The sequence below is a fragment of the Archocentrus centrarchus genome, chromosome 24, assembly GCF_007364275.1.
Source record: "Archocentrus centrarchus isolate MPI-CPG fArcCen1 chromosome 24, fArcCen1, whole genome shotgun sequence".
Classification (NCBI taxonomy): Eukaryota; Metazoa; Chordata; class Actinopteri; order Cichliformes; family Cichlidae; genus Archocentrus; species Archocentrus centrarchus.
This window is the reverse complement of record NC_044369.1, coordinates 30,331,835-30,349,584: the sequence shown is the minus strand read 5'-3', so window position 1 is coordinate 30,349,584 and position 17,750 is coordinate 30,331,835. Positions and strand designations below refer to the sequence as shown.

The 17,750-nt window shown below is 41.0% G+C and overlaps 1 protein-coding gene across 4 annotated transcripts in view; it reads right to left on the bottom strand.

Annotated features, from left to right (window-relative positions):
- Positions 1-17,750, bottom strand: part of LOC115774005 (ephrin type-A receptor 7) — a 99,199-nt gene that overhangs the window by 68,529 nt on the left and 12,920 nt on the right. For all 4 annotated transcript variants that reach the window (XM_030721002.1, XM_030721003.1, XM_030721004.1 and 1 more), the window contains exon 4: positions 7,000-7,155. In XM_030721002.1, the coding sequence (XP_030576862.1) occupies positions 7,000-7,155 (156 nt within the window). The remainder of the gene's footprint in view (positions 1-6,999; positions 7,156-17,750) is intronic.

Sequence of the window (17,750 nt, the reverse complement as noted above, 5' to 3'; positions counted from 1 at the left end):
TCGCACTGGAAAGGAACACACTCAGTTGTTGGTGCCTAAAAGCTGTTGGGAATTAATCTCCCAGATGGCTCATAACCTGATGTCTGGCCACATGGGATATGAGAAAACTCTGGATTGAATTATGGCCTGATTCTATTGGCTGGGAATATGGGGGGATGTACGCCAGTGGTGTGTGTCGTGCCCAGAATACTACTTAGTAAACCAGCCGGCACATCCCAAAGACACCTTTACACCCGTTACTGTTAATGGAAGTCCCATTTGAGTGCACTAGCATGGACCTCATCAATTCATCGGAGTGCACTGGATAGCTCCCTGGCCTAACTCAAGCAATGAAGGTATGTAGTGGCACAGTGTTGTTTGAGGCTCAGCTGCAGGGGGAGAGGTGGTGCAGTGGGTTCAGGGGGCAGCACCAGGGAAGGCTGGCTTGCACAGTTGGCAGACAGCTAATTATACCTCTCTATTTTATGCAGTAGCTGGGACTAGGGTGCATGGCAGGAGGAAAGGAGCTGACAGCGAGGAAGCTGGTGCCATGCATCGGAGCTGACCAGGCAGACATACAAAAACATTTAGTCAAGTTAGATAAAACAATAAAGAGTTATTCTGAGTTGAAAATGTTGCATCCTGTGTGTGTGTTGGGGATCCTGGGTAACAAGTACATTATAACATGGTTCCCTACTCAGACTTAGTAGCAAATCAGAAGCCACAAAGAGTTACTCGCTAAGTGCAAGCATCCCAGCCGGAGACAGTGGCTTTCCTGGGTTTCTTTTGAGAAGCTATATCATGTAGACAGCAACACACTAAAACATAATGTCTTCTAAGACAGACTTTAAAGTCTGAGTCACACACAGAATTTATCAACAAGATTTAAACCTAGATTATCACCACCCTGTAACTGTCATATACAATTTCAACTGACACACTACAATGACAATTACCTCTGCACCATTAAAGGCGCACAGGAGCGCAGACCATTTGCCCATAAATAGTCACATAACGGCAAAAAGATTAGCTCATCTTGTAAAACAGTGAATAACAAATTGCTGTTTTCATCCTCTCACATTCCAGACTGTTGGTTTTTATGGCCCAGGTGTTGATATAAATAAATTCCCCTCACATAGTGAAGATTACATAATATTCTTTGTGTATGAATGTTTTAGGAATATATTCATTTTGTTCATTGGGAGTTTTGTTTTCTTAGGAAATATTCTTTGAGGGAATCTCGTGAAGGGATGCACCCATTCATTAACATGACACATTAAGTGACAAAATTGGTCACGCATATGCATAGAGCAAAAACTACAGACCATCACAATTTCCGGGCTCATTAATACAGTATTGTAGTTGTTTTTCTCTTTTCTACACATTAGAACCAACGGCTCAACTGAGACATGTATATTCATGATTATCAGGCAAGATAAGAACCGGGCTATGGACTGGGAAGATGAAAGAGCCACCTGTGGCAGGTGAAGTGGAGAGGAGTGACTGCCAATAGTGCCACTCAACTTCAGCCATGGCTCTGACACTCGACCCACACTCTCAATCTTTCTCGCACACAAAAGAAGGGGTGTGATACAACACACACACACTTAAGACACCCACGCACTTGTGCACGCAAATACCCTTTTCAGCCCTCCTCCAGGCCAAACCTCAGGGATCTTTTATTCTGCCATTTCCACAGTAGGCAAAGATAACATCTCATTTCGCTTGTGCCATTCTCTTTCAGGTCTCAGGTGCCACAGATCAAAGTGATGATTTCTCAGCAACAACAGGCAAAAGGAAATTAGATCAGACTCACCCTCGATCCGTGTGACCTTTCTGTGTTGCCATCTTTTTTCAGATGCACACTAACAGTGTTGTCTTTCTTGGCCTTGGCATATTTCAAAACAAGTTAGCAGACTATCTATCTGAAACTCCACTTCCAATGGCTAAATTGTGGCAAATTCTTTTGTAAGAGGCAATCCAACATGTGTGGAGCTGTGGAACCTAGCAGGGTTTCTCTGGGGAGACCCAGAAATACATCTTTTGGCTGGCCTGGAAACAGCTTGGTGTCCCCACGGAGGAGCTGTAGGAGGTAACTGAGGAGAGAGAGGTCTGGATGTCTCTGTTTAGACTGCTGTGCCCACACCGTAGACCCTAATAAGGTCCAAAAGATGGATGGATGGATGGATGGATGGATGCTTTTCAAAATACATTTCGCTGTTTTCCTAATAGTATAATTTTTTTTTCCCTGCCTATGACAGTGAGCTATGCAAATGATCCTGTATTCAAACCCCAATAAACATAACATTTAGGCATGGCAGTCAAATCTGTTGAAAAGCAGTGCAACCTCTGAAGTCCAGAAGTGAACATGTACCATGAATCTCTGGATGAGAAACTGCCTGAACTGGGTTGTATACATTGTTGTCAATGCTACAAAGGCATCCAAAGCCTTTGAGGGTGTCCACTCATAAGATTGCCATTTGTCTGAAGCATACAGAACACATAAGCTCGACTTCATCTGCCTTGGCGTCTCTTTGTTTCTCTGAGTATGTGCTGTCTGGACTCAGGAAAACTCTTCTGGCCTCAACTTCACCTGCAGCACAGTCTCACATCCTGAGCCCACCGCTGTCAGTCTGTCTGCTCATACCTACAGCTCAGGGGTTTGTCACTCTCCCTCTTCTTTTACTCTTTTTTCAGTCTCTCACTCCCCCACTCTGTCTTATCTTTTCATGTTCTCTCCTCTCACCCCTCCTCCCAGTCAAGTTTCATTTCACGGATTAGCCTGCCACAGCCCCCACAGCCTGAAATGTCTCAATTACTTGCTAGCTGCCCTACAACTCTGCCACTGTGACCAAGCAGGAGTGAGAATGTTGGATGTGTTTAGAGGTGTGCGTAAATACGACTTATGTACATACACACTTTATATCCTCCTACAAGATTTGCATAGTAAACATGTCACAGATTTTATAGCAGAAGCTGCCATTTTACAGGATAAAGACCTCTCACTCTAAAAAGCTGTCAGAGGAGAAAAGCCTCAGTTGTATAGATGAATCTACAACATCTAATAAATTACCATATAGAAAATACAAGATAGTATTAGGTGATTTTTAGGTCATGTTTCAAAGATCATCTCCACTCAGCACAGCGTTGTAAGACCTAAATAAGTCCAGGCTTAGGAGAGAAGACTCTTCCACTTATCAGCCAGAGAGGTGCTCTGGGCTAACTTAACCCTCAACAGCTAATAGCACAGCCTATTACCTGACTGTGCTCTGACTGGGGAGCTGAGGGGAGAGGGAAGGCAGGGGTGAGTGGTATTCAAATCGGCCATGAGGTAATCGTCACTCTACAAATATGCGTTGTGATCCTCTGACCTCCCGTCTAATGATGTGGCTGCAGCAGAACCTGTTTGAGGGGAGACATGCTGAAGAGTAAAAAAAGAGTTTTCGTGTTCTTTTTTTTTTTTTTGGCCTCCAACTGTCATTGTTGTACTAAGTGAAATTTCAATGCTACTTCAATACTGCAATGAATTCAACATTGGATTTGCTATCTGTACACAATGTGTGTTGCAAGCTTAAATTCCATTTGAGCCTAAGTCTCTGGACAGTGTACGATGGCACGTCGGCAGGAATGAAAAATTAAACCAAAGCACGGCCAACTAAGTCTGTGTTATAACAATTCACATGCCGTTCTTTCGGTGCATCTCAGATATACAAGCTCAGAGCTCGCAGATGTCACTCTTACTAAAATGTGTGCCAAAAAAAGGACAGAAAAAGACAGAAAACACAAAGTATGGTGCTGGAGCTCCCTTTGCCTTAGATGTTCTTGCATGTGATAATATGTGAGAATATTGTTTTGAGGACACAGGTTGTATTTGCATAGCCTCCTCTAATTACAGTGGGGACACAAACGCATACAGTGATTTACGTTGAATTTACATGTGCATGACTAGAATGGGATAAATTAAAGTAAATAATAGCATGGCATTCAGATGTGTGTCTGAGCTTTCAGCAGAGATCTTAATCCCTGTGAGGTCCAAGCTAACATCAGAGAAGTAAGCCTAACCCTAATCCTACACTTTTAGTAAGAGGTTTTTTTTTTTTTCATCCCCACAAGCTCCAAGACTTAGGAGGACATATTTCAAAAGCCAAAAAATCCCATATTCTGATAGGACAGGATTCTCAGAGTACTTAGACCTCAGAGAGTTAAACAAGCAGTCTGGGTCATTATATTTTGGCCTTCAGTTCTATGAGTAATGACGAAATTGCACACATGAAAAATAAAGGCTGTTTTGCCATAGTCTCATAACATTACATGACAAAATGTCTTATATTACCATATTCAAAAAAAATGAAGACTTCAGGATTGTGAGATTCTGATGTCAAGTATCAGCACTTGCCCTTCCACCACCAGCTCTTTCTCAGTCCCCTCGCAGCTCCATGTAGAATGGATCCTCAGACGGAACCAACTTGTTGAGGTGGCACATTTAAGAGGAGTGGCTGGGGGCTGGGAGAAGGAGACGAGTCACAAATGCCCCTTTCAGTCCCCGCTTGCACCAGCACTACTCACAGCTGTTGCATGATTGATGCCCAGCTCCCCGACCTGTCAGCAACTCCAGTCTGAGCCGGGCCTCCGGAGAAAATGCCTCCTCATGGTCTTCCACCTATATCTCATCTTCTCAGATTTACATATGAATAGCATGGACAAATATTCAACAATCAAAAGCATCTCTTTGTACCACCCCCTCACAGCTAATACCACATGGGAAACAATGTTTTTGAAGCTGTGTTTTTGGAACTTCTTCCCTCATCTGTATTCAACGTGGATTTGGCTTTTCATGTCCCCACATTACATCTTTATCTCATTTCCTCTCAAATCCTCATAGACACGTCCTTAATCTCTGTGTGCCAGAGATCCATCTCACTGTTTTACTAAGGCCTACAATATGGCAGCTTTACAAACTCTTATTAAAAAAAAATCTGTCAATCAAGCTATTTATTCAGGCAGTGCAAATTCATTTTCAATTATTATTCACTCCTGGTCTGGATAAGACTTGAAAAAAGAAAATCACAGTCACTATTGGTCACAGTAACTTAATCCAACAATGAATGAGGAAATGCACGTACAGAGCTGTACAAAATTTCTGCTGGGTAAATGAGGAGAAGGAAGTCAAAAATACATATTTACATATAATGGTATGGGGTCATCAAGTGTAGACCCGAAGTTAATGAAAATGAATAATGGAAAGTGTGCATTAGGCAACTTCAGAAATTACTTCGCTACTTGGCCAAGGTGATTACCCAAAAGGGAACAGCCAGAGGACACTGGAAGGAAGTAGGAACTTTCCCGTGTTCTGTGTGTCCTGCTCTTGATCAGTGGAGGATGTCAGAGTGAGGCGTTAACATCCGATTAGGATGGTTGGAGAATTGAGAAATGGACCTGTCTTTTAGAACAAGATCTATATGGTTTCCTCTGTGCTTCATGGAGAGATTGGTGGTTTGTGGGCACTGGCCTGCCTCAAATTTACTTAGCTTGAGTTACGTCCTTGACTGTTTCAAACAGTTATAACAACATGCCTATTTCAGTTCTCGACCCCCACCAACACCATAAATCACCCTTACAGGCTGATATCATGTAGTCTGACGCCAGCATTATGCTTGACAATGATAGATAGATAGATAGATAGATAGATAGATAGATAGATAGATAGATAGATAGATAGATAGATAGATAGATAGATGTCATTTGTTGATAGTATTATAATTGGAGGATCCTCTTTTAATTTTTTGTGTGTAGCTCCTTAATTTCTGCTGAAACGTGTTACAGCTGTAACTATTAATATCGAACATGATTTTATTCAGCGTTCTAACTTTTAGAAGTGCTGTTAATTATCACTATATCACTGTATGCACTGCATACTTACACACACTCTTTTGGCAACGTAAATACAGCACTGTGTGTTAAACTAGATGGAAAGGTTTCGGGCAGGCAGAGACAAAAGTGTTGCTCAATGAGCTGCCTTAAAGACACCCATAAATAACAAAGAATCCTTTTTTTCATACGGTATTTGTAACATTAAATCCCAACTCCAAACCCTTAAATCCCGTCTTTGATTCTCTTGTGTAGAGGACTCAATGCAACGGCATTAAATACTATTTACATAATATTTGTAACACATGCACACACACACACACACACACACACACACACACATTATTAGATATTATGTCTTGGCCTACTTTAGATGCACAGCAAAAATGCAATGCTGCTCCATATGTTATGTGCATTTTCTTACACATGCACAAAGCAATTTGAAACATTCATTTCTCAGCTCTGCTTAATGGAAATCAGAAAAAGAACAAGAGAAGTATAAGTCTAACAGCCAGAAGACTGCAGATCTGTGCAGGAGTGCTATGATCCATTATCAGTAGAATGAAGGCAAACAGATCAGGTGCACAGATTACGTTTAGAGATCTGTTTACCTCCAGAGATAAAGTAAAGTGCTAACATGGCCTTCCCCCGTGCACAGTAGCTGAAGGGAAAAGGAGTAAAAAACAAAACAGAACAAGAAAACCAAGCAGTAGCACTTTGAAATAAACATGTTTGAGAACGGCTCTGGGAGCAAATGAGCCCCGCCCATTCCCACTGAATCCCCCAGCCTGTGTAAATAAGCCATGAATGGCTGTCACAGAGCTGTTACGCTGGCCAGTACAAATGAAGATGCAGGTTGCTGCATGGGCTGCCGCTGCCGACTGTAATTGCAATCTTTCAGACGGGAAATGGCAAATTGCTCCTGTCATCATTAGCAACCAGCTAAGACACAAAACAGACACACAAGCCTGCAAACATAATTTGCAGAGGAACTGTTATGGAACACATCTGGGGCTTTCATGACACCACTGCAGGCTGACTGAACAGGACTGGATCAGGCTGTGGAGTGTGTTGTTTTTTTCCACTTGCATTAGTAACTGTTTAAATGCATGTAATCTGTACTGTGTTTACTTAGCAGCATGGCAGACTTACTCGTGCAGGCCACAGATGGCGGGTCAGAGAGTGCTCGGTAGTAGCCGTCCTCACAGTCACAGCGCCAGGAGCCTTCACGGTCGTTGAAGCTGTGCACCGGACAGCGAGAACACTGAAGGTCCTGTGAGGAAGACTTGTAGAAACCTCGACCGCATGCTGTGCAAGGAAGGGAAAAAGGAAAAACACTGAATCAAATGCTCAATGTGAATTTGAGGCTGGCAATCTGTCGATTATTTTATTGATAAACTAATGAATTCTTTCCTGTACAGAATATCAGAAAATGCTCAGAAGGGTCTTAATAATGCCCTGCTGCCCAAGGCAACAGCTGTAGTGCTTCGGGTGTTTGGTAAAAGCAGAGTATGGAGCATCATCGTCACATTTAAAGAGGTGGAATCAGCAAAAAGGTGCCATTTCTGCTTAAAAAACGAGTAACTGAAACAGATGCCAGTTAATTTACTACCTATTCAATAATCAACTCCAACGTTTTAACTTATTCAAACAAATTAAAAGAAAAAACTGGATGGAGACCTAATGATGGTTAAGTGGTGGTTCTGAAAAGACTTGACACTGAAGGTCATTAATACTGAGAGTGTCCCTGCACAAACACTTGATCAGACGGTTTTTAATTTCTTGCTTATAACAGAAGATAAAATATTTTCACATTTTTCTACTGTTGCACAGGTGCTTTAAATTTTTGTACACTGATGCTATTCCAGGTCAAATTTGACCAATATCAACTGAGATGGATTTCCATCAGTGTGAGTCAAACTGAGGAAAATGAATGTGTTAGGGAATCTTGAAAATGTGAAACTGGACATACCATGTCTGTGTATTTTTTAATAGGACAGTGATGACTCTGAAACTGTAATGAGAACTGTCTGTATTCCCAACACATTTGCCCATTTCCAGAGAGAAAATCTCCAAACAGTGTAAACAGCATAGGAGTGATCATTTATGGCTAGGGCGGCAAGGTGGTGGAGTGGATAGCACTGTTGCCTTATTAGGACAAGAAGGTTCTGGGTTCAAGTCCTGGCTGAGGCCTTTCTATGTAGCATTTGCAGGATTAACTGGCTGTAACACAGCACATGTCTTTGAACTCCCACAGATGTATGTTATGTGTTGTATAAAGTGCTTTCTGCTCTACTAGAGTAGAAAAGTACTATATAAGAACCAGTCCATTTAAAAGGTTAGGCTAGTTAGCAACTCTATATTGGACACTGGTGTGAGGTAGATAAAATACTTGAACTGTATATGTATATATATATATATATATATATATATATATATATATATATACCCACAATGTAAGAAACTAACAATAAATAAATTAGAATGCATTCCATTGTGAGCTAACTGAGCTTAAAACAGGTCAAAAGCACGCGAGCTGCCATTTCAGTGGGAAACGCATGCAAATCCCACACATGCAGGTCTTCCTACCACTGCTTTGAATGCACAGACTAGCTTACAATAAGAAAGTTTTGTACTTTCAGTGTTCATTTATATTGAGTTAATATTGATAAGTATAAATGTTAGAAATATGTATTTTTTCATGACACAGAAGTGAAGATAGTTTGATGGGTGTGATGGTTATAAATGGTTATATAATAAATCCCAACAGTTCTAGAATTTTTTTTTGCCATTTTCACTTTCAATAAAATGTATTTAAATTATTATGGATGGACGATGGATAAAACAGGATGTGGTATTGTGTGATAGTAGTTGGTTGTAGTAGTTATAAATCCTAAAAATTACACTCTCCCTGAAACATTAATTAAGGATTAATTACTAATTTGCTAATGTCAGACTATTTAAACATTCTAAATTGATCTGTAGATCAAACTTTGTTGTAGAAAATTATTATGAGAGAATTCTTGGCTACAAAGGCACAGAACATGAACAGTATGTAAGGGTTACGTTCACTGCATTGTTGCTGACTTAGCTACAAGAATGATCCCCTTTTAAACCCCTCAGAAGGTCCACTCTCTCTCTCTGCTGTGTGGGAGCAAACAGTAAAGCTTCAGAAAGTGACAAAGAGGAGTGGTGGACAGTGTGAGAGAAAAAAAAAGTGAGTTGCTTTCTGCTGCTTCTAACTTTGTGTCTGAGTGATCATTTTACATATAAAATCAGACATGAGTTGCACCCTCCTCCTCCTCCCTGGGTTGCAGGGTGATGCTTTGATTATTTGCTGTAGATTACTGCTGAAGCTCCAGAGCCACCAAAATGGTATTTCAGGGCAGCACTGGATATATGGCATCTAATACTGAAGACTGGGAAGCACAGGTAGCTACATATTAATGTAAAGGACTGGGGTTTGCGCTCTGATCTTATCATCTGACCAATTTCCAACAATATTTATTGTCTAAAGATTTCCAAATAAATTCTTCTTTGCAGTCACACATGCCAGTTCAGAGTTATGTCTGAGTAATGGATTTTAAAGTGTCACCTCCAAGGCTGTAGTGATTGTTAGGCAAACGATACATAAAAACATGCTTGTAAGAGATACACAATCTCAGATACAGAATCATTATTTAGACTTGACAATACATTGTTAAATTACCATCACATGAAACTCTGAGAGACTGAAGTCATCATCTGTTACAAGGAACCATAACCCTGTGTTGAGTGAAAAACAACTTTAAAAAAAAAAAAAAAATATATATATATATATATATATATATATATATATATATATATATATATATATATATATATATATATATATATATATATATATATATATATATATATATGAGGTCTTCAAGATAAGATGGGGCCTGATTATTCAAGACCTTGTATGTGAGAAGAAAGATTTTAAATCCCATTCTGGATCTAACAGGGAGCCAATGAAGAGAAGCCAATATGGGAGAAATCTGCTCTCTCTTTCTAGTCCCTGTCAATACTCTCCCTGCAGCTTTAGGACAGTCTGATAGTAATGAATTACAATGGTCCAGCCTAGAACTAATAAATACATTAGCTAGAGTTTTAGCATCACTCTGAGCCAGGATGTTTATCATTTTTGAGTTATTGCACAAATACAAGAAAACACTCCTGGTGAACTTCCTTTGTGCACCACTGTTCCAGGTTTTTTCCATTTGTGGAAGCCTTAGAAATGGCTTTGTAAACCATTCCAGTCTGATAGATGTCACTGACTTTGTTTCTCAAGTTTCTTTAAACTATGACATGATTTGTTGCTTTTTGAAAACTTTTAGCCTACTTCAATTTGTCACAGGCTCTATTTAAGCGATTTCTTGATTCAGCAGGTCTGGCAGTAATTAGGGCTGGTATGCTAGCGAAATTGAACTTGGAGTTCCAAAAAATGTGGTTAATCACGATTTAACATGGAGGGGCGATTTCTCACCTAGGGCCAGGTAGGTTTGGATAGCCTTTGTCTCTTAATAAATGAACTCCTCACTTAAAAACTGCATTTTGTATTTACTCAGGTTATCTTTGTCTAATATTAAAATTTGTTTGATGATCTCAAAACAACTGGTTTTTCACAGCACTGTATTTTTATTAAGATTAGGGGGCCTTAGGCCTCAGAGAGTTAATATAAGGAATTATATGCCTGACAGAGTATATGAAAGTAAAATGAAAACAACTCCTGGGTAACTTATTGCTTAATACATTCAAGACAGGATATGAGATATAACCCATTACCATCCCCAACCAGAAATTTGACAGCTCTCTGAAATTCTCACAGAATATGATTTGGTACGTTCCAGCTGAGCCAGGTTCACACAGGATCACATTCACTGATGATCTCAGCAGTCATTACAAATCACTGAATGTCTCGAGGTGATATTAGTCCTGTGCAAACAGAGCCTCAAAGAGCCTTAGCTTTATAGCTGAATTCCCATCATGGAAGGGGCATGACAGAACAAACCACTGTGTTCATATCTTGATGCAGCCAGCATTTGAATGAACCTGCCCCCTCAGGCTTCATCAAGCAGGCTGAGCTGTGAAATGGTACAGCAAATCTCAGGTTGAAGCTTTTGCCCAGGGATGAGCTACTACCTGAGAGGGAAATAACAAGGCCATTTTTATTCTGATGAATCCACAGGTCAGCGAAGGGGTCTGCCTTGTTTATAACAGCTCATATCTGTGAGAGGAAACATTCTTCAGTAGTGAGATAAGCGTATGTACTCTATCAAGCTCAAGCAAATGGATCATTTCAGTGCTTCACCTTTGACCAAGTAGGTAAGCAAACTAAGTCTGCTCATATGACTGATCACGACTTGTGTTGTGGAATAGTAAGTTAAGAATTATGCTCCTAAACCTAACTCATTTACACACATATCATTTTTCTTCAGTTACAAATGATTTTCAGGTCCCCAAGGTGCCATGTAAGAAAGTAATGACAAACAGATACAGTGATTCATACCAACCCAACTGAGAATCACACAGTCAACATTTAAGGACCAGCAAAGAGTAAAATCTCTATTCGGGGTAAAGCTATTTTAGCCTGGAAGTCAGCTAATCCACACTGGCTGGCTGTGTGTGTGCAGAACACAGCTAAAGCATGGTGAAAAACTGCAATCTAGGCCACATGACTTTGTAAACAATCTGCAAGAAATCTATACAGCTCTGCATACAAACTATCAAATTATACTAAAATGCATTTTTCATGAGCCACAGGGGGAAACGAGCAATGACTTTCATGCTGCCTGCCCCCTATTCCAAATCTCAATTCTACTGGCTTTTTCTTTCTTTCTTTCTTTCTTTTAATTTCCTTTTGGCCGCCATCTCTTGAGACAGGTTGGGAATGAGAAAGTCTAAGGAATCAGAGTTTTCTGGTTCTAACACTTCCAGAGCGGCGTGAAGAAGAGGCCATGGCTCAGGGTATCCCCATTTCAGCTACATGAAAGCCCTGTCATTTTCTATTTATCGCAGTGCTGTAGTCTTGTGAAACAAGAGCTTTTTTTTTTTTTTCCCCCCAAGAGGAAAAACAACATGATTTTATCTTTAATCTTTCTTTACCTTTTCTAGCTGGTAATTGAAAACAGAGCCACGAAGAAGCTGTCAGCAGTGGCTCTTGAATGCTGACCAGGCAAAACATATCCACGGAAGTGCTTACTCATCATATTTAGGTGTTTTGTGTTTTTTTTTTTTCTTTTTAATGTCATGTCGTGTTGCAGTATCTGATCCTCAGTGTAAACACTCCCGCATGAATGTTGATAATGATACTTTCTCCAGCAGGTTCAAAAATGCTTAGATCTCAGTGCCTCCGCTCACCAAGCTGGGAGCTTTAACATTGTGATAAGCCAGCATGTCTGTTTGGGCTTCTGAGAGCTCATCGGCTGGGTGGTCTGTGTGAAGAGGGGCAAACACCCTGAATGGACCGAGACCCCCCACAGCAACCTCACACCCCTCCAGGGTGCAGAATAACAAGAGTACAAGGCCTTTAAGAGGAGGGTTTTCAAAATGAAACGCTGGATAACTCATGACTCACATTTTGTACATTTTGCTGGATTTTTTTTTAACAGTTATAAATAAATTGTTTAGCTTCCATCGTTACTGATTCCAAATTCCAGGTGCCAGCAGTTAAACATGTACTGAAGCTGTAAGAGAGTTTTGTTTTTTTTGCCCAATATTTAAAGTGGAGTTATTGTGTTTTTCCACGCAGATCTTGAATATGGGAAATTTTCAGATAATGATGTCGTCATATGTACAAGTAATCCCTGCCTCTTCAGCCTGTGTGATATCATAGAGAGGGTATATCCTTAATATAGTCACATTAAGCACAGCGCTCTGACTGTCAGCATAGCAGCCTCACATGACTGCTCTGATTGCTGCTCGGGCCAAACAAAGAGAGAAGCTAAAATGTGAGCAAAAACATAACAGGTTCCCTCTATAAGTACATCTACACACTTAACTATAAGATGAGCTGGGCCTAAATCAACATCTTTTTTTTAGGATGATACTGAAGGATATTCAAGAGGAAGGGCTTTCTCAGGGCACACAGGCTCCACCATCTCTTCTGCAAACCTCTTAGGATTTTCTAAGAACTCCACAAAAATGCTTCACAATGCCCTCCACACAGTCTCCACAATTTCCTTTCTAAATAATGTTTACCTGTGTAATTCCTTATTTTCTAATCCATTGAAGCTGATGGTTTTTTCTCAAATAAGTCTATTAAAGTCTGTTAAAAATCTATACTTTAAAAAAAGCTATTAATGCTTTATTAAGGCCTCCAAGTAAAGTGCTGGTGATGGTGTCACGGTCAACACATTGGGTCTTTTCCAACTGTATCACAGAAATGCATGTATTGACTGACCTGAGCACCTCTGGTCCATTTGCACTGCATATACCAGGTTACCACAACTGAGAGGTGCACCACAAGCCAAACAACCACACCGCACCGCACTGCATTGACGACTACAGTATGTAATGTATTTCAAAATGCTCTGGCTCTTATTCCTAGAGTCCAGTGCATTGGCTCCCCCTTTAGTTATTAACATTTTGTAAAATGCAGCATCATCTGAAGTCATCTGAAATAGATACCATCAGACCAAATGTTCTCTGCATCTGTTGCTGTCAGAGGGCAGAAAAATGGCGGTGAAGTTCCCCTTCTAAAACAGTCCATGGCATTTCAACCCATAGCATGGACTGCCTAACCAAGGAAGCAAATAAGTACAGGACATGAACAGAACATGAACGTGACTCCTCAGGTGGAACAAAGGTCCTAATGTGGACCACCGTGGGCTTTTACCAGCCTATTCTGAAACGTGAAGAGAAGAGCTGCTGAAATGGCTGACCCAACTACAACAATAATCCCAGATTTTACAGTTTGTGCTTGGAACATGGTTCAGTTTTTACATTTTTTTTTTTTCCCTTTTCACTGACAATCCATGTGTTTATCAGCCTGACTGGGTTTGGCACCCGGAAATGTTTACAGAAGCAACAAGGCGGCAAATGAGGCCTCAAAAATCGAATGCCTGTATGACATGGGCAACTAAGTGGTTCTGCAGCTCTTCCCATTAGTATCAGTGCAATGAGTGACAAGTACAAACACAGCCATCCTAGCCCAGCACTCCTGTCCCAGCGGCAGCACACACTGACTCGCTGCTGGCAAGTTCTCTTTTCCTGGCACCTGATGCCAAAGAGAGACATTCTCAGCCAGGATGATGGTGAGTGAGATGTTCTTTCTCAACTGACCCACCAGCAACACTTTCTTTGGAAGGATATACCTGTGAAGCAATTACACCATGTCTGTTCACCCAGTAGCTTTCTTAACTGACAACATGACTGACACCTTAGTGGCAAACACTAACACCCAAACATGTTAAAGCACCGCACAAAATCTGGACTCTTTGCACTCTACAACTTGCACTGACTTTGACAAGGGGACTCACAGTCCATCATGTAATTACATTTGTAGGGATGAAGTGTTTCAGAGTGACTCTTTGGGAAAGGGCCCATTTATGTAAGTCTAATCTTCTTGCACAGAAAAAGGCAGACTGCTGGCTTGACACGGGGCCTGCTAAACAAGCTGCGCGGCAGACACAACAGCAAACCTATTTAAGACTCTAAGAAATTAGCCTGTCCTCAGAGAAGTGGATTGAGGTTTAGGAGAAAAGAGAGCGAGAGAGAGAAAAAATACAAGAAGTCTTACATTCCAGCCGGTTTGCTCGGCAGGGACAGAGAGCCAGCATCTGTAATTTCCCTTCCAGTGGTCAAGCAGTTTCATTCAGTGACGTGTGTGTGTGTGTGTGTGTGTGTGTGCGTGTGTGTCTGGGGGGGGGCAAGCTGCAGTCAGCAATTTTACACAGAGCCAGGAAGAGGAGCATGAGAAAGGAAAGGTCCTCAGAGAGGTGGGATGCAGATAATCAAACACTCTTGTGCCTTCAATGTCTCTATCACAGCAGACACTGACCCAAGGAGTAAAACAAAGTCTCCTTATCTTATTCAGACACACATACACAAAAAAAAAAAGGCGGCGGCGGGGGGGGGGGTGTCTGTATTTTTGTAAGAACTCAGTATATTTCTTTTCCCTTCAAGCTGAGCTTCTTAACATTCTTGAATTACATCCAGTTTTCTCAAGCTTCAGCGGTGTCACGACACTCTGGGTGACAGACAGGGAGGGAGAGGCAGAGTGGCAGTGACTCCTTACGCGATAGCCTGACATATCCCTCTCTGGCCAAAATAGAAAATAATTATTTCCCTCGTCTGGGGTAGGGGGGGTGGGGGGGTAACACCATGGCACTTGGTGTTTTTTTCCTTCACTTAATCTTGTGACTCTGATGACAGGCTGGATTCTAAATTTGTCCTTTTAGGTTTTTTTCATTTTTTTCTGTGTTTGCAGAGGCTGGATGGTAGTGTGCCAACTGAAATGAGTCTCTAACATCAATCATTAAAAACAGCAACGTATCAACAACTGATCAGAATCTAGTAGAGAATACTTGGTTTGGGGATGATTTTGGAAGTGCAGCATTATATACCTCAATGCAGATACTCAGTTTAATTTAAGGATTAGGTAAAAAATCCTATCTGATAATCGTTTGACTATTGATGCACAGAAGATATGCCACAGCTTCTGGCTAAAAATACAAAAACAAAACTCAAATTAAGAACTGTACAAGACGACAAAGAACCATAGTGTGATGCAAGAGATCAAACGGTTGCCTATGATGGCTTGGGTCTGTCCTTACACTGAACCAGAACCTCATACCAAAGACCATTTCAAGATGGACTCCACCCAGAAAATGCAAAACACACAATCAGTCCAAAGAAAGTTTGATGCCCATCTAGGGACAGAGAGAACTAAGTAGGTGACTCTGGGTATCTGCCTAGATGGATGCGTTCATATAAGTGCGGTCAGTGCTTATGATCCATGTGTATACTTTGGGCTGTCTGTAAGGGCACTGATGAGAATCACTGCGGTTGTGGATAGATGAAAAATACAGATTCTTGTGGCAAAGCAGATGTAGGTGGAAAAACATTAGCTTTAGATATTAGAAGGTAAAGTATTTTTTAAAAAGTTGCTTTGGTAACAAAAAAAAGGTCTTAGATTGCTACCAGCACTGAAAAATTTACCAGTGAGACTTTGTCTCAAAAGAACTTCAAACTGATCTTCTTAATTGGTTGCAACCCACAAATCCAATCAAGACTGCAATCCTTTTTACTACTGAGAACAGAGGGGACAAGTTGGTCCAAGCAGGGCAGCTGGAATATTGAGTTTCCCCCCATCTGTCTCAATATTGCTGCGGACAGGGCTAAAAGTGAGCTGGAGTGTGGGAATGTGGGAGATTCCGTCTATTTTTTGCACACTGCCAGAGCCAAAGTGAGAATGACTAGTGTGGGCCTTTCTGTCTCCACAGTCCTCGTGTGATGAGTCCTGTCAAGGCCAGGCCTTCCCTCTTTCTTTTCCGACTGCCCTCCCGTCCAACCTGATTATGTGTTAAATCCGCCCGTGTGTCGGGATGGATGTGGAAAGAATGTATGCTGAAGGGAGCCAAGCTGGGCTGTGGAGACCCGGAGAGAGCAGCCTGGAGATAGCACCCCATTAGAGTGATAAAAGAGGCAGAGGGAGGAAAGCAGCCGACAGGCCCAACATGCACAGCCACTGATGAATGCCAGGTGGAATGGGTCAAGTGTGATAAAGGAAACAGTTTATTTTCTTATTTAAAAAAAACACTGCTTTCTGTAAAACCCTTGCTATGGCTGAAGCCACAGTGATAGGGAAATGTCTTCATAAATATCAACTCTAAACACAGGCATGGTATGGCATCATATGTGGCACCTTTAGCCTCTGGTTTATGACTACGTCTCCTTCCAGTTTCTTTTCTGTTGTCTGCATGATTCTAACATTCACTCTCAACTGGTAACTATGTTCACACAAGGCCATGTTCTGCTGGAAATGTAGTGTTTTTTGTGTGTTTGTCTTGTTTTGGGGGTAAATGTAACCTTAACCATAATCCTAAATAAATGGCCTTTTTATAGCTGCTAAAGGGGTTAAATTTTGTCTTCTTTCTTGAGAGCTTGACTTGAAATCTGTTTTCAAAGCCTTTGTTTCATAAGAGTTGCAGATATAAGATGTGCACTCAGGGACAGGAATGCCACACATTTTGCCCAGAGAGTATGAGGAGCTCATTTCTTTTCTCCATGGCAGTTAAATGTTAAATGTTGCCTAAACCAAGCCCCTTCACACTATATTTGCTAGTGTAAAACAGCTGATTCTATGTGTAACGTTATAACATGTTATAATGTGGAACAGACATTTTTCCAGATACTAAATTATGGAACTATAGACACATTTTGTGTGGTATGAAAAACAGGTTTGCCTGATGTGAAGTGCCATCTGTAAAAAATGTCTTTCAAATGTTTCTGATTGCTTGCATTGCACTGCAGTACTATCAGGGATGCCGACACACTCAGAAACACGGTCTGTCTGCTGTTTCCGCTGCATGTTCACGGATCTATGAAATGCTATTTAAAAGCCCAAATCCTGCTTTATGTTTTTAAGTTTTACTTTCAAGGCAGGTAATTAGGATGATAATGTATCACAAAAACAGAGAACGATGTCAATGGTTCACACGGAGCTTATTTCATATGCATTAATGTAGCTCAGGGTCTATGAGCATTGTTGTGATTAGATCTGACTTATGTTCCTTGCCTCAATAAATATTAAGCCTCAGTGTGGACATTCATCAGGCTCTGTTTTTCATCAAGGCATTTTAATGCATGCTGAACTATGGCTGCATCTCTTTTATGGACTAAAGCCTGTGCTGTTTTCCCCTGCATTGTAAGAGGCA